General features: G+C 39.3%; 2 protein-coding genes across 2 annotated transcripts; both read left to right on the top strand.

Moving 5' to 3' along the window:
- The first annotated feature begins 4 nt into the window (after nucleotides 1-4).
- On the top strand, nucleotides 5-1286 carry LOC124160465 (frataxin, mitochondrial). Its single transcript, XM_046536317.1, has 3 exons — nucleotides 5-308; nucleotides 386-509; nucleotides 734-1286. The coding sequence occupies exons 1-3, from the start codon at nucleotides 127-129 to the stop codon at nucleotides 983-985; spliced, it is 558 nt and encodes a 185-aa protein (XP_046392273.1). The 5' UTR covers nucleotides 5-126; the 3' UTR covers nucleotides 986-1286.
- LOC124160463 lies at nucleotides 1216-26126 on the top strand. The gene is made up of 12 exons (XM_046536314.1): nucleotides 1216-1709; nucleotides 7735-7934; nucleotides 8013-8119; nucleotides 13262-13477; nucleotides 14002-14211; nucleotides 14896-15075; nucleotides 17818-17976; nucleotides 19217-19327; nucleotides 21099-21364; nucleotides 21694-21811; nucleotides 22220-22387; nucleotides 23809-26126. The coding sequence occupies exons 1-12, from the start codon at nucleotides 1216-1218 to the stop codon at nucleotides 24001-24003; spliced, it is 2424 nt and encodes an 807-aa protein (XP_046392270.1). The 3' UTR covers nucleotides 24004-26126.
- Nucleotides 26127-27543: the final 1417 nt, after the last annotated feature.

Below are 27543 nucleotides of genomic sequence, written 5' to 3'. Positions count from 1 at the left end.
ACGGTTTGCGTCAAATGTTTACATTCAAAGCTGCCGACACCGATTGCACGTAATTTACCCTACAAACTTTCCAGAATTGATTGTTTTTTGTACATATTCTCAGAATATAAGTTCTTAAAACGTAGTATGCTTCTACGATTACTTCGTAATGGTACTATTACCAGTTCCCGACGCAGCATAACAAGGAATTGGTTCGTTAGAACTTTCGCATCGCACGATGGTTGTCCTAGGCTCCCAATTATAATTAAAAGGCAGCATGAACCAACTTTAGCTTTATCTTGTAAATTCAGCCAATTTCCTGTGTTAAGGTAAGTTTTTAGTTGAGTTGGCATAACTTTTCTGGTTTACGGGGATTGTGGATAAGTATGTAATTTTTTAATTTCAGATGCCGCTCTGATGTTTTGGCGTACGAAAAAGCCTGCGATGAAACTCTGGACTCTCTTGCTGAGTATTTTGAAGAATTGATCGATAGAAGTGCACATTTGAAAGATGCTGATGTTACTTATGGCGTACGTAATGCAGACCCTTAAAGCCGCTATACATGGTGAATTATCGCGTGATAATTCACAGGATCATGCGAGCATGTTCTAATTTTCACTGAATAATCATTCGCAACTTTTTCCGTTATACATGGCGAATGATTTCATTCGCATGATCATTTACCGTTTATGAAACAGATATGTAACGCAGTACAATGATTGTAAGAGTAAAGTGGTATATTTTCTATTTTCAGGATGGCGTGCTGACTGTTAAATTCGGTGACCCGTATGGAACTTACGTAATTAATAGGCAAACTCCTAATCAGCAAATATGGCTTTCGTCCCCTTTCAGTGGTCCGAAAAGATACGATTACCTAGGCGGTCAGTGGGTGTATCGTCATGATGGAATCACGTTACATGAGCTCCTTGATCAAGAAGTCCAACGTATTGTAAAATATACTGTAGATTTTAGACGCTGTCAACACAGCAGGCCAACTTCTAGGTAAACTTTTATTTGAGCGAGCAATTATAAGTAGAACAATTGTAGCTGTCTGTGATCATAAGGGTGTTACCTCAACGGGAGTGTTGTAGATGTCATAGTAATATTTTCGTAAAAGCCGCGCTTGTTGAAGTTTTTTTCGTGCAACTTTAATTTCCGCGTATATCGTTGCCCTTGTTTTGTCCATTATAATTTGAATTTGTCCTTTGCCACCCTCTGGGACTAAACTAGATCGAAATGGAGGTAATGGAAGAAGGGAATCTGATGGACAGGGTTCAGATCCTACTGCAGCGTGATCTTGCGTATTACGAAGAACACCAAAAGGTTTTGCAAGAGAGACTGTGCTCGGAAGTCGTGGGTGGTCAGCTTGATTTTCCCCATCACGCCTCTTTCGCTTCCGTCAAGTTGGTGTCTTGGTGGGAAGGAGAGTTCGTCGCGGCTTTCCACAAGCCCTCGGACTTCCTCCCGACCGTGGCGGAAAAGAGTGGTGCAGGGACCTCGGACGATGAAGCTGAGGCCGCCGTCGTCATAACGTCCGTTCCGGAAGAATTTGCTCGGTTGACGGAGTCGTCTGCAGCGCAACTATTGGAGCATCTTCACACTCTAAGCCAAGAGGCTCTTGATCATGCTGATCTCACTGTCCTAACAGGAACATTAGGAGCTGCAGCCTTAACTAGGAATGCTCTGTGGTGCTATAATGAGCTGCTGAAAAGGAGTTCTGACACATCAGGGTGAGGAATGTGGTTATTGCACCCATGGTGAAATATGTTGCAGGAGTCGTATATATTTTTCGAAGAAATTAGTTCATGGACTTGTTGCGTTTGCCTTTAGGCACTTAAATCAGAATATTTCATGAATTGAGTTTTTAGATATATTTTTATTACCAATAGATGATGTAATTAAACTGTTATCTGAAAAGATTCCTTTTTTATTTTCAGCAAAAAGTAAGTACGAAAGTCAATATTTGATAGCACTGCCCTTTTTATTTTTGATTATTGCGAACACACATTAATGAGTTAATTCAGCTCACATGTATATTTTTGTAAAATTACACTCTCTGCCTTCACAGTTTTGTATTTTTTTCTATTTTGCACTGCTCCAATGCAACCCAAACATACCTCACGTGTTCTCATCAAATTTTATGGCCGTCGGGTACATTAAGAGTCGCCGAGAGCAAACACTGGCTTTGGGAGGAAATAATGAGTTAATTTGAACTGCTTTATATAATCTCATTTGCAGTCTTGAAAAATTAGTGGAATGGGAGGGATGGGGAAAGATGTTTGAGGATTGGAAGTTAGGACATAAACCATAAATATTACAGTAGAGGATTAATGGTTGTCACCCTCCATGCATTTCAATATGTTTCCGCAAGTTGCCACTTTGGTTACTGATTCCAGACCAATACAAAGTTCATGTGGAAGGAAGTTTTAACTAGGCTCTTAACAAAACTTTATATGGTGATGATATAATAAATTCATAACTTAAGAATGCTCTTCTTTGCTAGGGAAAATGCTATACTGAAACAATATTGAGATTAAAATGATAGTTCTGAGCTCACTGTTGTGGTGGGGACATTGTTGAAAACATTGAAATGTGCCCTAGTTGGCAGCATTATTAAAGCTTCTGCAGAACAGACTGGGGCCTCCTACTTATATGTTATCCCTTGCTCCTTGTGCTTGAACAGAATAGCTCAATGCATACTGTGCCACCAAACATAGACAACATTCTCTAATGATTAAATGCATTTAACTTGGAATGAAACTATGCCATCCTGAAATTGTGCTATTATCATCTGCCACAATAATTGGCGAAAGTTCTATTTTCTTGTCATAATTCAAAATAGAAAAATGCCAGAAAATATTTATTCATACCATGAAAATTGCATTGATTATCAGTTAATGCTTTTGTCATGTAACCTGTTATTTCTTCTATGTTGGTGGTGGTTCTCGGGTATTGCTGTGTAGAAAAACACTACACAGCAATACCCGAGAACCACCACCAACATAGATGAAAGAAGCTGTGAAAATCTTCAGACTGTTATTTCTTCGGTGGTGAATTTTTTCTCAACTACATTTCAATCATCTTGTCAACCATCATTCAGACAACATCTTAATTCTCACAGTAATGCAAGCGCAAATTTTTCAAAATATTTCTGAGTATTTCTTGAAACAATGTGAATTTCCTAAGTGTTTGCTTGTAGGAGAATAATGGTGTAGGTCTGCTGAATGAAATATCTCACAAGTAGCTTAGAGGTAAATGTTTTCATGTTGGCCCTGTCACTATTAACTGCACCTCTGCACTTTTAGCATATCCACTGGCAGTGCATGTTTTCGGAACAAAAATATTTTTCCTGTTTATTTCAACAGTCCATCCATCTTTTTCCAGGCAATTTTTTAGATGGCTGTTAAATACTTGTTAATTGTTGTTTAAGATCATGTGAAACAACAGGAATTGTCCCTGAGTGCTATCTGTTGCTTTCATTCACCATTATTTTACAAATAAAGGCATATTTCCTAATTTGATGTGTCAATTTTCTAATTGAGGTGCAGGGATCTGTGGTTGTATGTTACCTTATAGACTTGAGATAAGGCTTAATGGTTTTTGGCATTCCTTAACATCAAAGCATTCATGGGCAACATTTTTATTTCTTTTTACCTTTTACTCCAATATACAAATTTACCGTGGGAGATTACTAGCATTTATTGTAAGACAAAGATGTTCATTTTTCTTATTAATGAGGATGATAAGTGAGAAAAAAATATGCAATGATCTGGGTTTTGGAAAGAGATTCAGAATAATAAAACTTGTAATGAGGATTAAATTGAAGTAAACTTCATATTTATGGGAATGAGCTAACATATGCCTTTGCTGAAGGAAATAAAATGTAACATTTATTTTATCATTATTTTTATATTATTATTATTATCCTGTTTAAGGCAAGTTTCCATTAATAATTTTTCAAATCACTCTTGTCCTCGGCTCCCCCCTCATGAATTCAACTTGTCTCTCTTGTTCACTGTCAGGCCTATTCCCTTTCATTCTATCTGTAAATCTTATCCTCATCCTTCCCCCGACTTGCTTAACTGACATCCTACTCTCTGACACTGTTTTGAACAATCCCTGCTACTGCCTCCTCGCTCCAACCAAACCTGTCTCCTTATCTCATCGAGAAGTTTCCTTTCCACACCCACCATGTCTAGCACTTCCTCGTTCCTCTACATATCTGTACACCTCACCCTCTTTATTCTTCATCACACCCATGCATCAAACACGCCCAGCCCTTTCTAATCCTCATTCCTCTGCATCAACGATTCTACACTGTTAAGCATTATTCTCCCTATAAGATTCTCCTCCAATAGCTTCTCCTTAACACACATGCATGACAACCCTGTCATTGCCACTTTCCTATTAATTTTCTCGATTGTTAATCTGTTTTCTTTCCTGATATCCTTTCTGCTGTGTTCATTGTCCTCTAATGTGCTGCAGTCGCACTCCAAGACGTGCAAAGATAGCCTTGAACACCCCAACAATCTGGAGGAAAGTTTGAATTGTAATCCTAAAAACGGAATGGGGAATGAATTGGGCAGATTGCTGGGCTGCTGGTTGCAAGTTCCCAGGTTCAAATACCACCTCACCCCCAATCAATCATCTATCCTCAATGCTCGGGGAAAGAAAGTGGCATCCTCTGAATCAGTGTCAATGCATGCCAGTGGTTGAGTCCAGGGTGAACTCTGCCCTGATCTACCTACAACCACCTTCAAATTGAAATTGTGTGCATAGGTAGATCTAGGAGGGGCACGGGGGCACCCAGACGCTTAAAAAAATATGCAACATTTTTAATACGGTCTCATTACCATTGCGTTCATTTTGTATTACGAGGTATCCTTGTGTCCCCCCCCCCCCCCCAGAACAAAATACTGGCTACAGCCTTGCTTGTGTCCCCGCCAGAAAGAAATCCTGGATCCGCCCCTGATTGTGAGTGAGAAAAAAAACTGGGATAAGAAATAGACATCAAGTATTACTTCTAAATTGTAGATAGTGACTCCACTCACCCTGAAGTGTAAGTATTAATTGTAAACCCTCAACACCATATTCCATTCCATGATTCCATATTCCACACCAGTGGGGGTCGCTCATATTCTCATAAGCACTTTAAATCACATGAACCTATCCTAAACATATCTATGGGCAAGATTCTCCAAGATAGTCCTATATCTTTTTGGTGCTAGTGTGCCATAATGCATGATAGGTTCTTTTGACAGATGGAGAGATGTATGTATTTGTATTCATCTGAAAATGGGGCAGTCGATAAAAATTGACTTCTCATCCTTACTCAAATGAGGGATCTCACATCATGGGATTGGGGTATTTCTTTTTTATAAGGGAGGCAAAGAAAATGATTCATCATTCGGTAGAACTTTAAATGAAATATGTATAGAGGTTGCCACTGGCAGTCAAAATATTGAAGTGAATACTATAATGGAGGCGTATTAAAATGCAACAGAAAACTTCCTAGTTAGAGGTCTTCTACAAAAATAGTTTTTATGCTCATTCAGAATTTGTTGTATAAATTTCCTATGGACTTCAAATTCATTCCTTGAAGCATATAAAAAGTTAAAATGCAAAAGTCACACGCCTCGCTAATTCCCTTCCCTGGGTGCTCTTAAGACCATCTTCCAAGCATTTCAGGGTTTTGCGTTTACTCACTGACCTTCCCCTTCTACACACTAATGAGCAGGATATCATGCTTAAAAAGAATCTTGTGGCTTCACTAAGATAAGAAGCCAGGTCCTTCCAAGAAGGTGTTTCACACTACGAGGCCCGAGAAATTTTATAAGTAGTGAGTTAGAAGTTTTTTAAGCATTTTATAAGGGTCATATGAACAACATAAGAACCCTGATAACTGGAATCTCGATATCTGGACACTGTGGGGAAAATCAAAAAGCCTAACACATTTTGTTGTCACACCAAAAACGAATTTTTGAGGGGGCTCGGGCCCCTCAGGCCCATGGAGTCAGCGCCACTGCTTCTACCTCAAAGGAGTAAAAACTTACCACGGTGAAAAAAGCCATCCGTATGAAATTGCTATCATCAGCTAAACGCTTGATTTGAGAGCTTGCTCTCAGGTTCTTTAGTAAATGACATCCTTGGGTATAATTTTTAGAAGGGTACTTTGAGTTGGTTTTACTTATATCCCAGTGGTATTTTTCCTTGGAAGAATAAAGAAGTAATTAAGGCTGTTTAACCCTCAGAGTGTGAGATTGAGGGGAATAATTTGTCAGAGAACTATGAGGATGGCAGTCTCATCCAGCGGCGGCTATAAGGGGGATAGACCCCCCCCCCCCCCCAAAGCCTCAGAAAAATAAAAAAAATATTTTAAACTATTGTCTAGTTTTGAAATGGCATTTACTCAAAGTGAAATTTTAAGTGCCAAAATGATGTAAAATGTATCTCCACGCATGTAACTTTTCAAAAATTTTCCCAGACTCCCTGTTGCCTCACCCCTAGACCCTCCCATCCCCCCCATAGCATAATCCTAGTTATGCCACTGGTCTCATCTATTGCATAGAGAAGTATTCATAGACAGGCGAGGTGCTAATGTTTAATGCTGTATGCATTCACAGTGAACTTGTTCATCCTTCTCACCAAATAGCTAATTCTCACAAATTCCTGCACCTGGCTTCTAATGGCAAACATGGCTTGAAGTTCTAAAAAAATTATTTGCTTTGAAGCAAAATCACCAGTACACTTAACACCAAAAAGGATCAAAGCCTTCCGTTGCACCCTTAAATCATGTGCTTTCTCACTGATGCATTGCTGATGAACACCAAATTTTATTTTACATTAATTACAATGGGTAAAAAATCTCCTTGACCACAAATGGACCTCTAGACCTTTGGTTTTCCGGGCCACTGAGCAGACCACTATGTTATCTCAGTCCCCTGATTCCATTGGGGATTAACCAAGTTCCAAGAAAATATGCGTTATGCAGGGGTCCATCAAGAATGGAAATGCAAGGGCATACATATATGCCATATGGGCTTCCCAGACAACAGTACCAGTGGCAAACTCAATACCAGCAGTATAGCTATGCTTGGATGCATTTGGAGTTTATTTCAACTCTGCCACATGAGGCAGGTGGAAATTTGCAATGGGAAAAGATTCCCCTGGTATGTGAATCGACCTTTCACTTTCACACCGTAGGGCTGAAGTAAACCCCATGTACAAATGTGTGGATTTAGGGTCGGTATGAGTTTCACCACTTGTACATAGTGGCTTCTTGGTTTTCTCTTATGTTGCTATCTTGGATGTACATACTGCAAGGGGATAAAATCTATTACCATGAACCTCAGCCATGGAAATCAGGGAACTTGGAGAGCATAGTGGACAGCACAGAGGGCTGGTAAACCAAAGGCCAGTGGTTCTATTTCTGGTCTAGGAGATTTTTTCCTCATGGAAATTATTTCAAAAATAGTTCTGAATGAAGTCCTCTTGGGTTTTCAGCAGGGTGAGAGAATTCATCTGGTCCAACATTTTGAGGTCTGTCACATTCCTTGCGAAAGATGGATGTGATAGGCATGCAACTGTTGGACAAGATAGATTCTCTCAATCTGATGGAAGCATAAGAGAACTTCATCCAATTAACTTTAAATTAATTCATGCATTAGGGTTGAAGTATAACAATGAATTTGCAAAGCACATCATCAGAAGGACCTGTGTGTAATATTGAAAGCATTTATTCATTAAAAAAAACAGGCTCTCACTCCACAACAGCTTCAAGCAATTTAATGAGATGGTTGAAGCCTTGGCGGAACGTCTACTTGACTTACACAATCGGCTCTTGTCGCTATACATATTACAAGATGCCGATAGTCTGAATTGGGAGCACAACCAGGCCTTCTTTGAGGGTCAAAGAGGCTCCTTCATAATACAAATGTGGTGGCTTTATATGCAAGGTAAGCCCAAAGGATCTCAATAAGAAATACAAAATCATGAAAAAACAATTTTTATTCCAATAAAATGTCTTTTTCAAGGTACCAGAGAAGATTTGTGGAACACTGTACCTCCAAAAACAGCCCAGAGAGTTTTTGCTGGAATGCTGAATGAATCTTTAACTATTCTAACCGTGCGTTACTCACAGGTAGTTTATTAGTAGCACTGCAATATGATTTACTTTACCTTTTTGATAGAAAAATATTTAGACTTTATGTAATCTTAATTAAAATATACATCAGATGACGTGATAGAAACATGAATCACAGTAGGCTTAGTAATTACTTCATGTATTCCAATAACTATATACAAGCTTGCAAAGAAAGACAGGCAAGGCCGAATGTCAGTCGGCCGAGGGGCTGACCAACAATCAGATGACGACGACCACTGCTCATTGTGGTCCCGTTTCATCGATATATGTATTGTATAAACTCTTCTAAATTTTCCCCATCTGAGGTTGTGAGTGATGGTTTTACTGACTGCTTGTGTGTACACCTGCAAACATAACCAGGTAGTATCTTTAACATGGCCCCTTCAGCCCTGCAAAGGTTATAACCCAGGCAACCGCAGAAGGCCCTCCATTGGCATCCCTTATCCCAAGTTGGTTGTGTATGAGTTTCAATTCCAGTTTAAAGGCTCTCTGTGGTGAGACTCACTGCAATTGCGGCACTACAACGCAGAGACTTACCAAGAAGCCATAACTACTGGACATTCAAATTAGGATGCAAATATCCATGGATGGTTATACCCAGCTTCTAACATTTTATACATATTTCGAGGATATTGCAATATAGAAATCCATTCTTAGATATCTAATGGATGTCCAAAAACTGTTACATTTAGGTATTTACATGTGATACATATTATTATGTGTAAATACCTAAAGCCATGCAAGCCATTATACCTATTGTATGAGGGAACAAATAATCTTTTTAACTCCAATGTGGTGTATGTTGGGAAGGATTAAAATATGGCTTTTGGGTTGTGTTGGGTCATACATAATTATAAATTCATGATAGAGAAATGCATATTTTCTTCTCTTTTTGCCATACAATCAATAATTTCTTGAATAATTATCATTTTAGGAAGTTTATGAACAATTTATGACCAATGAATTGCTTGGAAAGTCACTCTTACTGCTTAATTGATTGGCCTCCCCTCTCTATATACATGAATGATGACATTTGGCATGAGAAAATTGTTTGATGACCGGTACCTACATATTGACAACAAAGGTGTGCTTGTTAATTACTAATATGTATTCCTAAGAGATTTTATAATCAGTGGTGAAAATCCAAAATATCTATGGTTCAATCTTTTTTTGCATTAGATAGATATCTAAATGTGGGAAGTTGGGAAATGAACCCTATTATAAGTAAATAACAAAATTTGTTGATATTTCACCTAATATCTATTGGATATTATATAGATGTGTGATTGGTGCTTGGGTTATTGTGTGATTGGGCCTTGCTTTGGGAAAACAAATTTTCATGACCATAAAAGTCTTTCTATCATATTCAAGCATTAAGAGGCCATATAGAGCTCAAATTTTCCCTTGATCTCAAGTTGAAATGACACTGGCGGCTGGTACATGCTTGTGTACTAAAGAGCTGCAGCCAAATACATATTTGAAAATACGACGCAATATTTTCTGAATATTAACGGAGTGATTTTTTAGTACTGATACATGAATTGAGACTTTAGAATACCCCTCTGGATGTGGAGTAGTATGCTGTGAGGAGTGAGTAGGTGCAATCATAAGCAATGCTCTCCATTGAGAAGAAATTGCCCTCCACAAGTGATGAATAATTTAGCATAGAGGAGTGGCATATGGACTTCATTTTTTGCCAATGAGTTAGTAATTTTAACAATTCCACAAATATTGTTGTGAGTGTGAGGAGGAAAGGAGTTTTGCAGTTAAGTTGAACGCATCACAAACTAATACGGAGTTGTTCATGTTTGATGTTGACTCTGAAAGCAACAAGTGGCTGTTATTATTTAAAAGAATACAATATTAATGGATACTGGTAGGACTTTATTCGTAACGGTCACCATTACAAAATATACACTTCACCAACGACACTTCCGGGGCCAACCGGAAATAACTATCAGTCAGTGGTGCCAACTCACTGACTGTGAAAGGTGCACCACCCTAAGTGTACACTACAACACCTCCCCTTTCACAGAGTGAACCGCACAGGAGTTCTCACTCTCCGGCCACTCTGGTAGTCCCTGGCACTGGATTGGCAGTCTGAGGTTGTGCTCTTGCTGACGTAGAGCACTCACTCGCAGGAGCCCCTGAAGTGTCACTGCTTTCTCTGATGAGTTGAGTTCTCTCATCATTGTCCCTACCTGATTGCCCCCCACGTTCATCTAGCAACAGGAGAGGGTCATGTATGGATACATTTTTTGAGAAATTGTGGCGTAGGTGACATTCATTACGCCTTACAATGTTACCATACTTATTTTTGACAAGGTATGACCTAGGGCAACTATGTTTTCCTGTAATGACACCAGGCTCCCACCATTCACTATTTCTTGCCCTAACCCATACTTGTTCTCCAGCCCTAAACTCCTTCACCTGCCTCTTGGAGGTTCTGTCATAGTGTTCCTTCGCCTTGGCCTGCTTTGCTTTGAGTGCCATATAAATACCCCTTTGCACCTTAGGTCTCAAAGCTTCGAAAGTGACTGGAAGCTTTGAGCGCAATTGACGGCTAAACAATAGGTATCTGGGCTGGAGACACATTGAGCCCTTTCAGTGGGGAATTTCGGTACTCCCTTAACATATCCCTGAAATCTTTCCCTGACTCCCGACTTTTCCTAAGGATTTGTTTCCCAATGTGGACACCCTTTTCTGCTAGCCCATTACTCTGATGGTAGTGGGGACTACAAGTCCTCAACTCAATTTCATTTTCTCTTAGGTATTTTTGGAAGTCATACGATAAGAATGGCATGTTGTCTGCAATACATTCCCTCGGGATCCCATGCGTTGCAAAAATATTCTGAAATACCTCTTTGACAGAGTTAGCGGTTTTGCTAGGCAAGGGGACTAACTCCAACCACTTAGAGTAGTAGTCAACCACGACAAGATATGGTTTTTTCGCAAAGTCTAAAATATCACAGGCAATCTTTTCGAATGGCAACTTGGGTACCTCATGGGGAAGTAATGGCAGTTTTCTGTTTCTTGGCTTGAACTTGTTGCACACTTCACATTCATTGACAATGGTTTCAATATCTTTTGACATGTCAGGCCAATAGAATAGCTTTCTAGCTTTAGCACGAGTCTTTTCTATACCCCCATGCCCTTCATGTAATAATGTTAGCACATAAGATTTCAAATCACCAGGGACTACAATTTTGTGTCCTAAGAAAAGTATGCCATCTTCAACATAAAGATCATCTCTGACTTTATAAAAGGGCTGAAGTTCAATGGGTATTTTACAATGAGCTGCCCACGCGCTTCTGCAAGCTTCAATTATTTCCCTTAAAACTTTATCATTTTTAGTTTTTTGCTGAAACTCTTGCTTCCGATCCCTAGTCATGGGGAGATACCTGCTGATGGTATGAACCATCTCTAGCATTTCAGGCTCATCCTCAACTTCACCCGAGAGACTGATAAAGTGAAAATCGCCCTTTTGCTAAACATGTTGGGTGGAAGTGCGATAGCGCTCTTCGCGACTTTTCCGCTGTCAGAGACGGAAAAAGGCAAATATTTAAGTGTGCTCAAAGCCTTTGAGTCTTACGTTGCGCCCAAAATCAACGAAACCTTTGAGCGTTTTCTATTTAACCAGAGGGTGCAGGAAGAAGGCCAAGGCGAAGGAACACTATGACAGAACCTCCAAGAGGCAGGTGAAGGAGTTTAGGGCTGGAGAACAAGGTATGACCTAGGGCAACTATGTTTTCCTGTAATGACACCAGGCTCCCACCATTCACTATTTCTTGCCCTAACCCATACTTGTTCTCCAGCCCTAAACTCCTTCACCTGCCTCTTGGAGGTTCTGTCATAGTGTTCCTTCACCTTGGCCTGCTTTGCTTTGAGTGCCATATAAATACCCCTTTGCACCTTAGGTCTCAAAGCTTCGAAAGTGACTGGAAGCTTTGAGCGCAATTGACGGCTAAACAATATCTGGGCTGGAGACACATTGAGCCCTTTCAGTGGGGAATTTCGGTACTCCCTTAACATATCCCTGAAATCTTTCCCTGAATTAATAAATTCTCTACAGCTCCAATGACTTTGCTGACTCATGAAAAGTGGAATGTGTGACTTATCTTTCCCTTCCATCAACCATGTTCTTTCAGTGAATTGGGATTTTTGGTCTGACAATGAGTGAATGACCCCCGTTAGTACTTGAGGAAGGATTTAGACTTTCTGTTGAGGAACTTCAAATGTATAAGGTGTTTCCCTAATGCATAGCCATCTTTCTCAACCTGGAATGTTACAAAACTTCACCACCCCTGTGTGGAAGTTACTGAACTCTACTTTTCAGTTATTTCAAGGTCTGTTTGTAGCAGGGAAATGGTGGTTATTTATTAAAAAGAGATAAAATGGAAAATGCATGATGTATTCATTGGTTGTCAAGCAGAGATCAGCAAATAAGTATTTTTAAACATATACAATTACATAAATTTCACCATTAATTCTGGAGGAAATTAGCCACTTAAGCAATAAAGCAACATACGTATGTAAGTGGTGGGATGGGAAGTGCCTGGGCCACCCCCAGCATGAAAAAAAATAAATAACTACTCCTGTCTGAAAGAGTTTAATGATTTATGCATGAGGGCACAGTTACTATGGAAGCAGCGATACTCTGTCTCATGCATTTCATGCAAATTTTAATAAAAAATATTATGGTGTGTTCTTGATTTAGATGAGTTAACTTAGCACTGATTGGATTGATCTTGGACCCCCTTACTGTTCTATATCCATCATCTTAAGTTACTTCCAAGCTCTAGTGCAAGAGAGAGAAAGAGGCAAATCTGAAGGTCTGGTAATCATCAAATTTAGTTAGGAAATTGAGCCTTTCACCAAACTTTGTCAAATTCAGTCATCACTCATCAATACTCCAGCCTGCAAAGGTTAAATGATTTATGTATGAGGGCATATTTACTGGGAGCAGCGATACTCTGCCGTATGTATTTCATGCATATTTAAATAAAACATTTGTCCACTGAATTAAAAAAGATCGTCAAATTTTCTAACTGAATTGACTATCACGATTCGGATCGCCTCTCGTCATCAAGACTACACTCTGCACAGAGTATAATACATTCATTTTTTTATACCGTCTAGGCTACTCCCAGCATGTCGAGGGGTAATCTTGTGGTTATTGACATAAGTAACCTCCTTTTATGTGTGAGGCATTTGCTGCCTGCAATATGCACCAACAAGGCTGAGCTGATCGGGTTGTCCAATCAGAACAAGGTTGTGAGAGACATCCATTCTAAGTGCCACGAACTACTTTGCTGCCTAATCACCAGAGGATGCCCTCTTGCCATCCTCTACAAGGCAAGTATGGTCGATCAATCAGGAACCAAAACAAAATTTAACTAATCTGAAACCTATGAGAACCAAACCAGTGATATTCTATGAAAAGAAAATTCACATAGCGTGATTCACACTGACACTTAATCACTGACCATGGTTTCAACTCCTCTGAAACTGATGATGACAATTAAGTCTTGTGTAAGGCTGTTTGCTGATGGCTGTCATCTATCGGTAATTTGCGAACCACAGCTACAGAGAAGCTTTGTGATGTGGACAGTTTGAAAATATTGGATATAATCAAATTGAACGGACATCAATGTAAAAATATGGACTTACATTCGTTATGAGTATATATATGTGGTTTGTTATTACATATTAGATAACCATACTCCCACTATTGTGCCACTTCGACAAAGCCTACGTCACTTAAATGTATAATCAAACCGGTGACTAAAAATTTGAATGACTATTCCTACATGGTATTTACACGAAGTGGAAATGTTAAGTATTGAAGTGTTAGTGAAGATTTTTGCATGTCCTTATAGCACTTTCGGAAACCTGGAGATCCTGTGCCGATATTTTCCGAGAGGCCGGTCACTCCTGCTCCATGGTATATGGTGGTCTCTTCTCATTGTTTTACTTCACTGCCCAAGGACAAGTACACCACCAAGGATTTACCGGATAAAACAGCAGTGGCCTTGGATCTGACAGTGTTGATGGCACAGCCGGAGGCTTCTTGGCCTTTGCTCCTCAAGGTTGGTCAGTAGCAATGTTTTCCAAATGGGAACGGTGGCACATCCAGAGAAGGGCTATAGGTACCCCCGCCCTGGAGTATCCAGTTTACACTAGATAAATGGTACTTTTGTACAGTTGTCGAATACATACATGAGAGGAGATTCCCCTAGCCCCCCCTTGTCCTTATCCCGGATCCACCTAGGCATGGGAATGTAACCTCCATTGAAGAAAGAGAAGAATATCGATAGAGATAAAAACTCTTATCTGCATTAAACCTGAGTTCTTCTCACTACCACGATCCAGCCTCTTTTACCAAGTGTACACAATGAATGACTTAACTTTACTGACTCATTTACAATTTTATTATTCTAATAAGATTGTGTTGAAGCTATTTTTTTAAAATATGAATTTCTAATATGTACTTCCATCACCATTAGATGGATTATATAGTTGTTGCAATCTCTTGTGTTAAACTTGGGAATAATATTTAACATTAAAATATTTTTTTAAACTCCCATCTGATAGATCGGCCTGTGGCATTCTTCACACAAACCTCTCTGGCTGATAGATAAGACACCTGATAAATATATATTATGAAAAAATAGTTGATTTCACTCAAATGAAACCAAGAATGTTGAATTAATACCTGAGATTGGAAATAGAAACATTCTTTTGTAATGAAATTTATACCGGAAAATTTTCAGGTATTGATGATGAGAAAAAGCCTTTTGTCCTCACTGCTTTTTCATCATCTAATTCACACAAATCCAGCCAAAGAAGAAAAGAGTTTAAGGAAGGAAGCTCCAGCAACAGCAGAAGAAAAATCCAATGCAAAAACCTGCTTAGGATTTCTTTGTGCTGGAAACTGCAGAATGAAAGGAAAGGTAAGACAATCTCTACCACATACAAGGGTGAATGAGGCCTAAAAGACTTACAGATCATGCTCTGCATCTTTGGTGAAACAAATCACTTTTGATTAGTCAGTTGGCAAAAGGCTTGCAGGCTGGCATGTAGGCATGCAACGGTGGTGGGATTTGGGGCTTCAGCCATTCCCCCCTCCACGTACTGCAATGTTTTCCCTCTTAGTGACTGCCAGCCATACATAGAAGATAAATAGCCCTTGGGAGACAAATAGCTCAGGGGCCTCTGAATTTCTCTAAGCTACTGAAAGTTGTGGACTGCGATGAGAGTTACAGATCCTCAAAAAAAAAAGACTAATTCAAAAGTCTGTAATTAGTTATGCTAAAATTTCATTTTAAATTGCTTACACATAAAAAATAAAGAATTCATATTAAAATATTAAAAAATGGGTATGCAACAAAATGTTTCTTCACAAAAACCAATGGCAATATTACCACTTCCCAACGGATCTCTGTTGTGAGGGGGATCACAAATGAGTAGGAGGGTCGGGGAGGAGTAGCCCTAAGGACTTGCTAAGCTGGGTCTCAGGCAGGGATCCAGCGTATGTATCCAACCATCATACCTCAGTGATCAGTTCCCTTCCCTAGAGCCACCCGCTGGTTTGTGTTGAAAAATCCACGCCAGCTGGAGCTGACGCTAGGTCTTTTGCATGCGCAAATGCTCCTCAGCTACTGCCAACGTTCCATATGAAAGGGTTAAGGTCACCAACTAAACCTCCCCTTACATTCCCCCACAACATTTTTCTGGCTGTGCTCACAAAGACGAGGGTAATCACAAGACGTAGGTGCGGAGGAAATTGGGGAGTAAGAAGTAGTGTGGAGGAAGGAAAAGGAATGAGTACGTGCGAGACACAGTGGGTGAGAAGAGCGAACCTCTGGATAAGATAGGGGCAAGATGAAAGGCTTGAATGGAGCAAACACTAAGCGCAAATGCGATACAGAAGACACCACGCTCGAAAGGAGTGTAGGCAAGAAGGGAAGGGGAACAAAGAGAATACGATCATAGATAGAATTTAAGGAATACATAAGCGTATTGCGATCTATATTGGTAGAGAATCTCTTGAGATAGATTAACTGTGATCATGATCAGTGGCACAGCAAGTGGCAAGCAAAATTTTTATTTTGGTTACGAATGTATATAATAGAAATTTTGAGGCAACGAAATTGATTAAAGTGTTAATTGTCTTTTGTGTCTTTTGTTAACCAGTGCCGGAATGGCGTTCCGGCACCATGACATCACTGAATTATCTAGGATGTAGTTGAAACCCTTGGTCGGAATAATTAAGTTTTGTGGAATATTAAATAGTGAGTTAAATATTTTGTTCTATACATTCTCACGATAGTTTAAAATAAAAAAGCATGTAACTTGCCTCCCACTTTTCATGGATTGGAAACGTCATCAAAGTGGGTTATTACCTCGTGTACGGAGAGCCATTCATAGAGGGAAGGAATCTCTCACAAAAAAGTAAAGAACAGTGACCCACGGGAGGCCCTCACATAGAGTAGCAATGAGGAGAGGTGACCTGCTCGTGAGGAGCGTGTGATGTCATCAACTTATCCGAAGTATGATGGGCCATCCATTTTTCATTTTAATTACTTCTAAAAGTACATGACAAATTGGAAACAGAAAATCATCGGTCTCTTTAGTTTTCAAACACTACCTCAAATAAAAAATTAGTGTAAGGTCCCACTCCTATAATAATAGGCAATCTACTGGTAAATGTTGGTTCACATTGAAGATTATGAATCATCACACTATGTGATGACTGATGACAAGATGCTGTTGCAGAACAGAATTGATAGCTTAAGAGAATATGGCAAAATTATGCCCTTACTTGCTGAAAGTTTTTCGCCTTTGAATTAACCTTTACAGAATGATAAAAAAAACATGCAGCTTTGGAGGTCTTCAATATTGTCTAGACCCAGAGTAAATGGTCCAAAAGCATCTTTTGCCTCCTGTTTATATCATGCTAATACTAACTCTCACAATGCACCAAAACTCCCTAGTTTACAGGCGGAGAGTGACGTTCTGGAAAGAAAGGACATGGATATAGTGGTATAGCCGGAGGGGGGGTATGGATCCCCCCAAAATATGAAAACACAATTATTTTTCTTCATACAAGAAAACAAAATATTGAAATATCATGAATTTATAAAATACTTCTTTAACACGTTGCGTACGGATGGCGAGAATTATCGTCATTTTTTCCCCGAATGTTCCATACGAATGACGAAGATTCTTGTCATTTAGGCATGTCAACCTAAACAACTTTAAAGCGTACAATACATATTCGTTAGTACGTTTTCAGTTGTTGTTCGTTATTCATAATGAATTGATGCATCATAACATTTGATTGGGAAAAGTTATATTCTAAACATTAGTTTACCCAGGTACGCAATGTGTTAACAAATTATGTTTTTTCAATTATGAAAAGTGTTAAAATTAGTTTAAAACCCTCTGCTTAGTACCTTGTTTTTCAAAAATTTCCCCCCCCAGTTTTGGATCCCCTTTGAACAAAATTCCTGGCTACGCTACTGCATGGGTACCCTACGAGAGATCAAGAAAGAGTTTAAACATTCAAGGTGGTGGAGGAGTTGAACAGTGGCAGATATTATAAAACAAATGAACATGGGACTCTTTCAGAGAAAATACATATTGTAATGTACATTCCAGTGCAATTAATGAAGACACCGATCTCTCCACAGGATAGGATAGAGGAACCCATGACGCAAACTGCATGTGCAGTGATCCACATTGCAGCCATGGTTGGATGCATTGGCGATTTGGGGGCGGTGCTGCAGCCAGTACTGGAATGTCCCACCTCCGAGATTAAGACTCTGTGGGGTTGCTGTGATGGTCGACAAGTACATATCACTCCAAATGCCTTTGCTTCAATTAACTTCATGATGAATATTGTCATGGAATCTTTATCATTTAAAAAGCATAATATATGTTTGTTAGCCAATATCTCTATCCTACAATACAGTCCATTCAAAAGTCATTATAGCGTGGAGTAGGCAACCTGAAACACATGATAACATGCGATGGTGGTTGGCGTAACATGGTGGAACTCCTTCATGATGCACAAAGGTTAAGAAAAAGACTTCGCTGTTCCACAAAATAAAATATATTTCTGACCGATTTCGGAACAGCGTATCATCATCTGGTGCAAGTAAATCATGTTTCCCATACGCGATATCATTTAAAATATATCCCTGATAACGTTTGTTATTATTCATTAAATTTCCATGAATAAGGTGACTAATACTATGAATCCTCAACTTTTCAAAGTTCTCCGTATTTGTGAGGGAGACTAAAAAATTGTCCTCTTTCATCTTCAATAAATCATCCCACTTAACTTTACTCGGAGAATCACTGTTAGTAATAGTACAGCCCGTGGTGACATTATATTTCGGCATGAAATGTATTATTTTACTTTGCTGAACGAACGAGGACATTTCTGTGGGGGAATTACTTCTGACTACGATTTCGTCCGTGAGAACGATGAAATTTGAAATTCTAATGGAGGCCAGATGATGATACGCTGTATCGAAACCGGTCGCAAATATATTTTATTTTGTGGAACAGTGAAGTCTTTTTCTTAACCTTTGTGCAACATGATAACATTTTTCTGTTTCTGCTTGGAATAACTTGATGACAGTTGAGAGTATAAGTCATTGCAGCAATTTCTTGATGGACATAATCCAAAGAAATGGCAAATCACTTGATTATGATGTATGGTTCTCATGGTATCTCAGGAAATATGTAATGGAACCTCCTCAAATCCTGCTAAAAACTGCTTTCTAGCAGTAGAGAAATCGTGATCGTATAGCTAGGATGCCAGAATTATTTTAGCAAGATTCTTGCAGGTTTCTCACTGGCTCCAAAAACCTCTTAAAATTCTCTGGGAATCCTCCAGAGAACCCATTCAAGCTGCAATTTGTTCTCCATAGAGGTTTCCATTGAGACTTACAAAACCTCTTTACCTCTGCGAAGAAACTTTTCAGAAATCTAATGAAATCTTCTCTTAATTGTATGGGAAACAATGCGGAGGAACTTTCCTGCTCAGATAACCGACAGGCACTACTTTTCCTTGGGTTACAGGTGTGGGATGAGCATGGCCACCCAGCCTGGTTCAAGGCATTGACAAGAATCATGGCCCCTTCCTTGGAGCCTGCTGTCAAGAACGCACTCCAGAACAAGTGCTCCATCAAGGTATACTCCACAAATATAAGGCTTCTCAGCTTGAAAATATGTATAACAATAAATTTAAAACTTACAGATTACTTTGCCTGATCGATTCCCTCTTGGTGTCGTATGGCACTAATATGAACATAGCCATTAGCTTATAATAGGGGTCTCCAAACTACGGCCCGCGGGCCGGATCCGGCCCGAGGAGGGTTTTCATCCGGCCGCACACTCGTTTCAAGTAGCGCACGATTCTCGCTCGTATAACTCTGTGAGATGCCACTAGGAGCATTGCAGCGCTGTACTACACGTCAAAGTCGCCTTCAACTGTTCGTAAATAAGAAATACGCCACTGGATACTTCAGTAGACGTTGGAATCGGATAATTCAGTAGACGTTGGAATCGAATACTTCAGTCATCGGCAAATTTGCTATCCGGCCCGCGGGGAGATTCGGAACTTGGAATGTGGCCCTCGTGGCCTAGTAAATTGGAGACCCCTGGCTTATAACATGTGAATGTATGCAGCAGATGATTATAAGTCAGTGCAGCATCCCTCTAAAGAATTATGTAAATACAAAAGTTGGCATTCAGTACTATGTAGAAGGCAAGAAAACAAGCTCTGCTCTGCTAAACAATTACAGCTAAGCCATTAACTTCGCCCATATGAATCATTCTGTAATACATAGTTAGTTATAAATATTTTCATGGATAATAAAACTTAAGGACTTATCAATGGGTTACCAGACAAGAAAAAAATTCACCAAGCAGCACATGACTATAATATTACATTTAATAGAAAAGGGTTATATATTAGAGACCCAAAAATCTGTAAATTGTTTAAATAATTTTCTCTCAGATATAAAAAATTGATCTTATTCGATTGAGAATTAAAATTGAAGAAATAATTTCTCAACTATTGTTTTTACACAGCAAAGCAAAGTTTTATTGAATGACAAAAGATGTGCTATTTGTTAATGTAGGCACTATGTGCACCCTTTTGTGTACCAATACATATATGCATATCAATTGACAAGAGTTGAAGGAAAGGGATAGGAACACATGTGATATTAAAGGAGCGAGGACAGCAGTAAATGGAAGATGGTAATATCAAAAAATCAGAGGGTAAATTTGTGAGCTTACTAACCCAGAATCTATTAATTTCCTACAGAAATTTTTATTACACACATATTTTCACACACTGATTTTCGGACACTACCATCTTATCTTCACCACTGCCCTTATCAGTTTTATGCTGTGTGTTCCTATCAATTTCTTTCCACTTCTGTCAATTCATATTATGAATTTATATGCTAGCTTTTAAATGAATTAGGCTGGGATCTGCTTGAGACTTGGAGGCCGCATGCTACTCTTGGATTGCTTAAGCTATTAAGAACTTATATCTTTCAGAACGACAGAGAGAACATCATCTTAGATATCCTTCTGTAAGACCTAATAGGTAATTCTGTTTCTGGAATCGATAAAATAAGAGAGATATTTGCCAAATGGAAATGTGCAGGATTGTTTTCCATTGGAAGAATGAAGGACCTCAATAAATGCTGGATCGAACTCAGTAGTCTAGTAATTCCAATGCACATCTTCTTTTCTTCCATTTTTTGTTTGCCCCTGGGGTCGTAACACCCATTACTACATGTATATTGCAGTGGCTAGCGAGGTAACATGTACATATACACATGCATTTGCATGCCGAGAGCATAGCCTGAATGGATGAATGCTTATTGGTATCTACTAACACATCCATCCCCTAAAACTTAAAAGCCTTCATTATATTTATCCCAAGGTGTTGCTTCACGGTGTGGCACAGCTTGCGGAATGCCTACCCACGACTCTGTACGGAGCGTCACAACTGCTCGAGGACGCATTGCCCGCAGACGTGCGACCGCTCGGAGGGTCAGTGCTTATGCAGATGGTGGGAGCGGCTCTCTACTCTGTGATGATGGACTTAGGCAAGGACGAAGCAACGGCAATGGCTGAAGCCTTGTGCAACATGGACAAGAGGAAATACCACAGTCAGATCAAGGAAATAAAACATGCATTTGCAACATGGTTTGTGATTATTATCACTAATGAACTGGTTAAGACTCATTTATATGGAGAAAGGCTGGCTGCATCTAAATTTATGTACAGAGAATATGCTATACTTGCACAACCAGTGGTATAAACATAATTAGATTCATTGAATTGCAGCATGACTTCATATTTATAAGAAAATCTCACTTTGATTAAGACTGTGCCTACTACACAAGAATTCTCGGTGAGAAATAATAGAAAATAACAAAATAAAACATGGCAATTAATCTAAAGAATAGAAATAGAATGAAAAAAAAATCAACTAAGAAGGCTGCTCGATAAACTCTCTTTAATTTCTCTTCAAGCTTTGAGGAAATGGGTGACAAAGGTGATGCATTCAGCACTGTTGAAGAAGTTCCTTACATAGCAGATATCTACGTGAGCCATCTGCTCTTGACTGAAAGTGGTAAACAAGCTCTGAAGGTAAGAAGGACAGCATCTCCAACTTCATGCAATGGATATTTTTGATTACACTTGTAGGTATACTTAGAATTTTTTCACCAAGGGTTCAAGAGTACTTCCTCCTTTAAATTTAGTCTCTTATATTACTTTTCAATATGTATTAACTATTCCACAATTTGTGGCTTAAATTCAGTACAATTATTTTCAACATCAGTGCACCATGATGATGCCAGTAATGGTGAATGGGATAAATCTTTGATGACGGTGCCTTAAGACATCTTATTGCACTGAAGCCCTCAATTTCTCTCTTTCCCAAGCTAACTCCTTCAGTTCCCTGACATCCTACTTCCCTGTATCCTTCTCTGTGTCAAGTACTAGTCACACTTAAGTATGCATGTATTCATATTTTTGTTCTATTTCACTTTGCAGACAATTTACAAGTTCCTACAACACAATATGAAATGGATACTGGGGCAACTGGGAGCTCTTGATCCAAATGAGGTTGTGCCACCAATGAGAACACCCAAACTGAAACCCCCGGACCCCCCCAAACTCCTGCATTCCATGTTCAACATTGGTGCACATAAATTTGATGAGGTGAGCACAAGACTTTAAAAAGTATGAGCCAAGGTGTCTAATGTCCTGCTGATTACTAGAAGATTCCCAGTAATAACCAGGTTCTCCATATGTATATACATATAATAATTATTTCTCCACTGGAAGTATTGATTATTTCTGGTAAATTAGAATGCTTGGTATGTTTTTTGGATGGTTACTTTTAAATTTGGATTACTTTTAATATTATAAACATACATGAAACATAATCAAATAATAACCAAATAGAAAACTTAGAAATAGTTAGAGAGAAAATCAAATCACTACTGATTCGATATTTATTGAATATCACAGTAGAGGTCACGAACAAGTTTATATGTATGAGAGCCAGAATTTGCAATGTATAGATTTGATAAACAAGAATCAACAGCATAAAAAAACTTGAGGAAATGATTTCTTCCCAGGGTAATTGTCAAGGGTATATAAAAGGATAAGAAACAAAACTCCGGATTATAATAATTCCCAGTAAAAGAAGAATGACATTGAAAGGAAAAATTGACTTCACAAGTTTTTGATACAGGCACGATCTCTATGTCCCTCATTTACAAACCATCAGGGATGCCGACTTACACAAAAATATTGGGGGGGCCCAAATTGGGGATCTTGCCCCGGGAAATTTTAGAAGTCGTGAGTTTTAAGTTTTTTAAGCATTTTAGTAGAGTCATGATCAACATCAGAACCTTGATAACTCAAATCTCGATATCTGGACACTCCAGGGAAAATCGACAAGCCTGACACATTTTTTCCTCACACCCGTATCGAATTTTTGAGGGGGCTTGGGCCCCCTCGGGCCCCATTGAGTCGGCACCACTGCAAGCCATGACCAATGAGAACACAATGTACTAATAATGAGAGCATTGTACTTCCTCCCGAAAATTACAGGAGTAAAAAATATGACTTGAGGGCAATTTTACATAACAATTTCCCGAAATAAGCAAATGGTGTCTGTAGATGTTTCAGATTTTGACATAACAAAAATTCCAAATTCAATTCAATAATTCCCAGAGATTTTTTTCTAGTATCTATTTCCTTATCATTCAAGTTTTCTAGACACGACGACCAGGGGCGGATCCAGGATTTCTTTCTGGGAGGGGCACAAGCAAGGCCGTATCCAGGATTTTGTTCAGGGGGGGGCACAAGGATACCTTGTTATACAAAACGAACGAAATGACAATGGGACCGTATTAAAAATCTAGCATATTTTTAAGGGTCTGGGGGGGGCACGTGCCCCCGTGCCCCCCCCCTAGTTCCGCCTATGACGACGACGTGCACACATAATGGCGAAAAACAGTAGACTAATACAAAAACTTCATGAAAAAAGTGCAACGATCAATGTACTGTGACAAATATTTTTCCCATAAATTGGTTGCAACTCATATATTTGGGAACTTGTTTTTTTTCAGCTCCTCACTGGCACATGGAATCTGGATTGGAAAGGACTTCTGCAAACTCCACTGTCACTCACACCAAAGAAAATGTGGACCCAGCTAACGTATCGTCCTGAATTTCGGGAACCACAGTATTTAAATGAGCATGACAAGAAAGTGGTGGAAACAATATCAAAGTACTTTTCCCACCACCATGCTCAGATTAGCTAAATAAAGTATACCAAGTGAAAACACAGTACATAGTATGAGCATTATATCGGTAGTTCATGCACTAGCCTTTTTTTAATATATTCACCGGGAAAGCATCAGATTTTACTTCATGCACTGAAGTTTACTACATACCCTCAGCGGCATAACTAGGAATATGTTTTGGGGGGTAGAGGGCACGAACCCCCCCCCCCCCCAAGGTCTGGGGGTTGGTCACCGTTCTGTATTCACTGACTCTTCTCATGGCCATGATATTAATTAACTCTCTTTAACTCTAAGCAGATGCAGTTATTATACATCAAAACTAAACAATAGTTTTAAATAACATTTTTATTTCTCTGAGGCTTTGGTGGGGATCCATCCCCTCATCCCCCCCCATAGGTACGCCCCTGCAAAACTGCATATGAAGTTAGCACGCAACAGTGTCAAATTATTGATATTGTAACTGTAATTATTTATTCCATGACAGTCCAGGTGATATTTATTCAACAACAAATGCTCAGGCCTACATTTAACTCAAGAATATCTGTGTGCATTTGTTAAGTAAAATAAATTTAGTTTACTTATGTTTCAAGCCTCTCACACCACTCCTGTACCTTGCTCTTTTCCGCATTCACCCATTCCACAGTAAATTAATGTAAGAAAATGCAAAAGTTGCCACCCACTTTTCATAAGTTGGTCATGCCATTTAGGTTCCGGTTCATTAACACATTCAATGCCACTTCCATCATAATGACCGAAGAATGAGTCACTTTTTTGGCGTCTCTTATCACGCCGTTCGTAGGTTTAAGCATACTTGTGTTGAGAAAATAAAAGAAACTCCAAGTATTACTGTAACAACTTTAATGCATGAGAAATTACAGTCAGTGTAGGCATGAAAAACAAAATTGAAGCCACGATGGCTGCAGATTTTCATTGTCGTTTTGCACAAGCGGTGAAGGTTCTTCTCCTACTCAATCAGGTATGCTTCTCCGAGATCCATACACTAATTCCGCATATGTGACACTGAGATCACCATTAAATGCCAAGCGGAGGCCTCAGAGAATTGCTGGTAGAAAATCTGTCCAGCCGAAATGGTATTTGTGGCATCATTCGTGGCTGTCAGTGATGATGCTCCACTAACCCAATGACGGAAGGATGGTAAGCATTTGCAATGAAAGATGATTTGCAATTTTCCACAAAAATAAATTTAATCCGACCCCAGTTTCGATGTTACTACATCATTTTCAAGGTACAAATGGTGCATGGTACAGGGTAAGGCATTGGTGCAAGGTACAAGGTAAGCATTTGCTCGCAGGTATGTGGCTTGCAAGAGGTCGGCCAGCTTCCAGAAGAGAATGCTCTTGAACTGGCGGCCCTGATCAGCTGTAATTTAGCAGGGTGTGCCAAAACGGGAAATTCATTCTCGAAATAATGTTATGACTACTGTCTCCGCCGAGATGCCAGCAATGGGTAAAGTTTCCAGCTAATAGGTGTATTGGACGATCAGGGTTAGGCATTATTGGACACCACAGGATTACGGAATAGCTAGATCCATAAGCACTCGCTCAAACCTGTGGCTGGGGGGTCATTCCATGTCAGTTCAATCAGGCATGACACCCAACTATTAAGAAATATTAGATAAAATAATTTAGCTTGATTTACATATTGCCCCAGGTCAAAATTTGATGTTTAGGCCCAGTGCACACGGTGTGACTGTTTTACAACTACCGTTGCAAACCAGTTGCGCGCACAACTGTTTTGTGACCTTGAAAATGTATTGGAGTGTGGAGGCACACATGACGCGACTGGTTTTTGACGATCTCAAACCAGTCTAAAACCAGTCACATACAACCGTGGGCCCACGGTTGCAGTTGCGTTGCAGGCTTCAGTTGCATGAGACCACGTGGTGTTTTGGTGGTATTTTGATGGCCGTATAGTGTCAATCTCAAAATGAATGATCAAGAAATCAACATGAAGCTCATTGGAGCAGTAGAGAAGCTGAAGTCCTGAACAAATACAAGCTATCTATGGTAGATTAATCAAGTCATAATATAATCATATCAAGCAAGTCTTTGGTATTGATAATAGTTCACAGCGTCTTCTTCTCGATGCCTGACTCAGTGATAGTAAGAGCTGATGGCCAAGGCAAGGGCTAAAAAACAACACGTACCGCACTAAATAAATGCTTCATTGATTGCACAACAGACGAAACTGATTTACAACCAGCCCTTTGTCATTACACCCGTGTGTGGACAGAAGTTTTGTTTCACTTGTAAACTGGTTGCAGACGCAACTGCTTCCCAACTGTGGTTACAAAATAGTCGCTCTGTGTGCGCTGGGCCTAATAGCACCATGTTTTTTATGCAAAATGTTCTAAAATCTTATGAAACATCTGGGTTTAGAGAATTTTCCTGGGATATTTTAAAATTAGTATTTGGAATCCTCATGACATCTACAGTAAACCTGCAAATTTTCATAAGAATTAGATGAAAAGTATGGCCGAGGCGAATTATTTCCTTCTGTAGGTTCAAGTGTCTCTGGAGACAGCATTTATTGAAAAACTGCAGTTTCACCCAAAATTCAAATGGCCGTGGAAAAAAAACTAGTAGAGATAGCCAAGATATATGTACTATATACTCTTTCATTCCTACATGGAAGGATGAAATTTGGTGAGTTTTATCAAAATCAGAGTCGGTGGGTGTCATGCCTGGATGAACTGACATGGAATGACCCTGAGGGGAATCAATGCAACTCCCTGGCGAGTTTCTATCACCATTGACTGTCCACACAATGGCGGATCAGACCATATATGTACATGGGGCAGCTGCAGCGGCATATGTCTTAATATTGATCCTCCTGTCTGGGCAAAAGAGCAATCTTAGTTTTCAAACCCTTGGATTCCTCAAGCGTTTTGGTAAGGGATGACTGACGATGTCAACAGGAAAAGTAACAGGACCCCGTTTGTATTTTCTCTAATGTCTAGAGCTTTCCTAAATATATAGATTTCCCAGAGTTACGTAAGAGATGCGTTCCAGCAGACTGCGTAAGTCGAAATTTACGTAAGTCGAACTTCATTTTCTTTTAATTCCACGGATGGAAATGCCCAAACTTAAGGATACAATTTTTAAATGGTTGAAAGTCGGAGTTCAGGTGTGTATGCTGTATAACAAGCTGTATCCTACAGGAGTGAGCGCAACCACTTCCATCGCTAGAACTGCAAATTTTCACGTTGATTGGTGACTTGGGGTTTATAAGCGATTTTAATTAATGAAAATAATCGAAATTTCCTTCCATTTCCAAATTTCCAGAAATTAGTGAAAATTCCTTTGAGGAATGATTAAAATGGGTCACTTTGTTATGTTTAGCACATAAAAAACTCGATAACTATTCAATATTTTTTCTGCCATTAGGTGTACGAGCGAATATCTACTTCTTCGCGCTCGCATTCGAAAATTAACTTAATCACTAAAATACGGTTATCACTTACGTAAGTACGGATTTACGTAAGTCGAGACATACGTAACTCGGGGGATGCCTGTACCTAAATATGTAGTATGTTCA

Source organism: Ischnura elegans, chromosome 6, assembly GCF_921293095.1.
Source record: "Ischnura elegans chromosome 6, ioIscEleg1.1, whole genome shotgun sequence".
Taxonomy (NCBI): Eukaryota; Metazoa; Arthropoda; class Insecta; order Odonata; family Coenagrionidae; genus Ischnura; species Ischnura elegans.
This window is presented reverse-complemented; position numbering and strand designations above follow the sequence as displayed.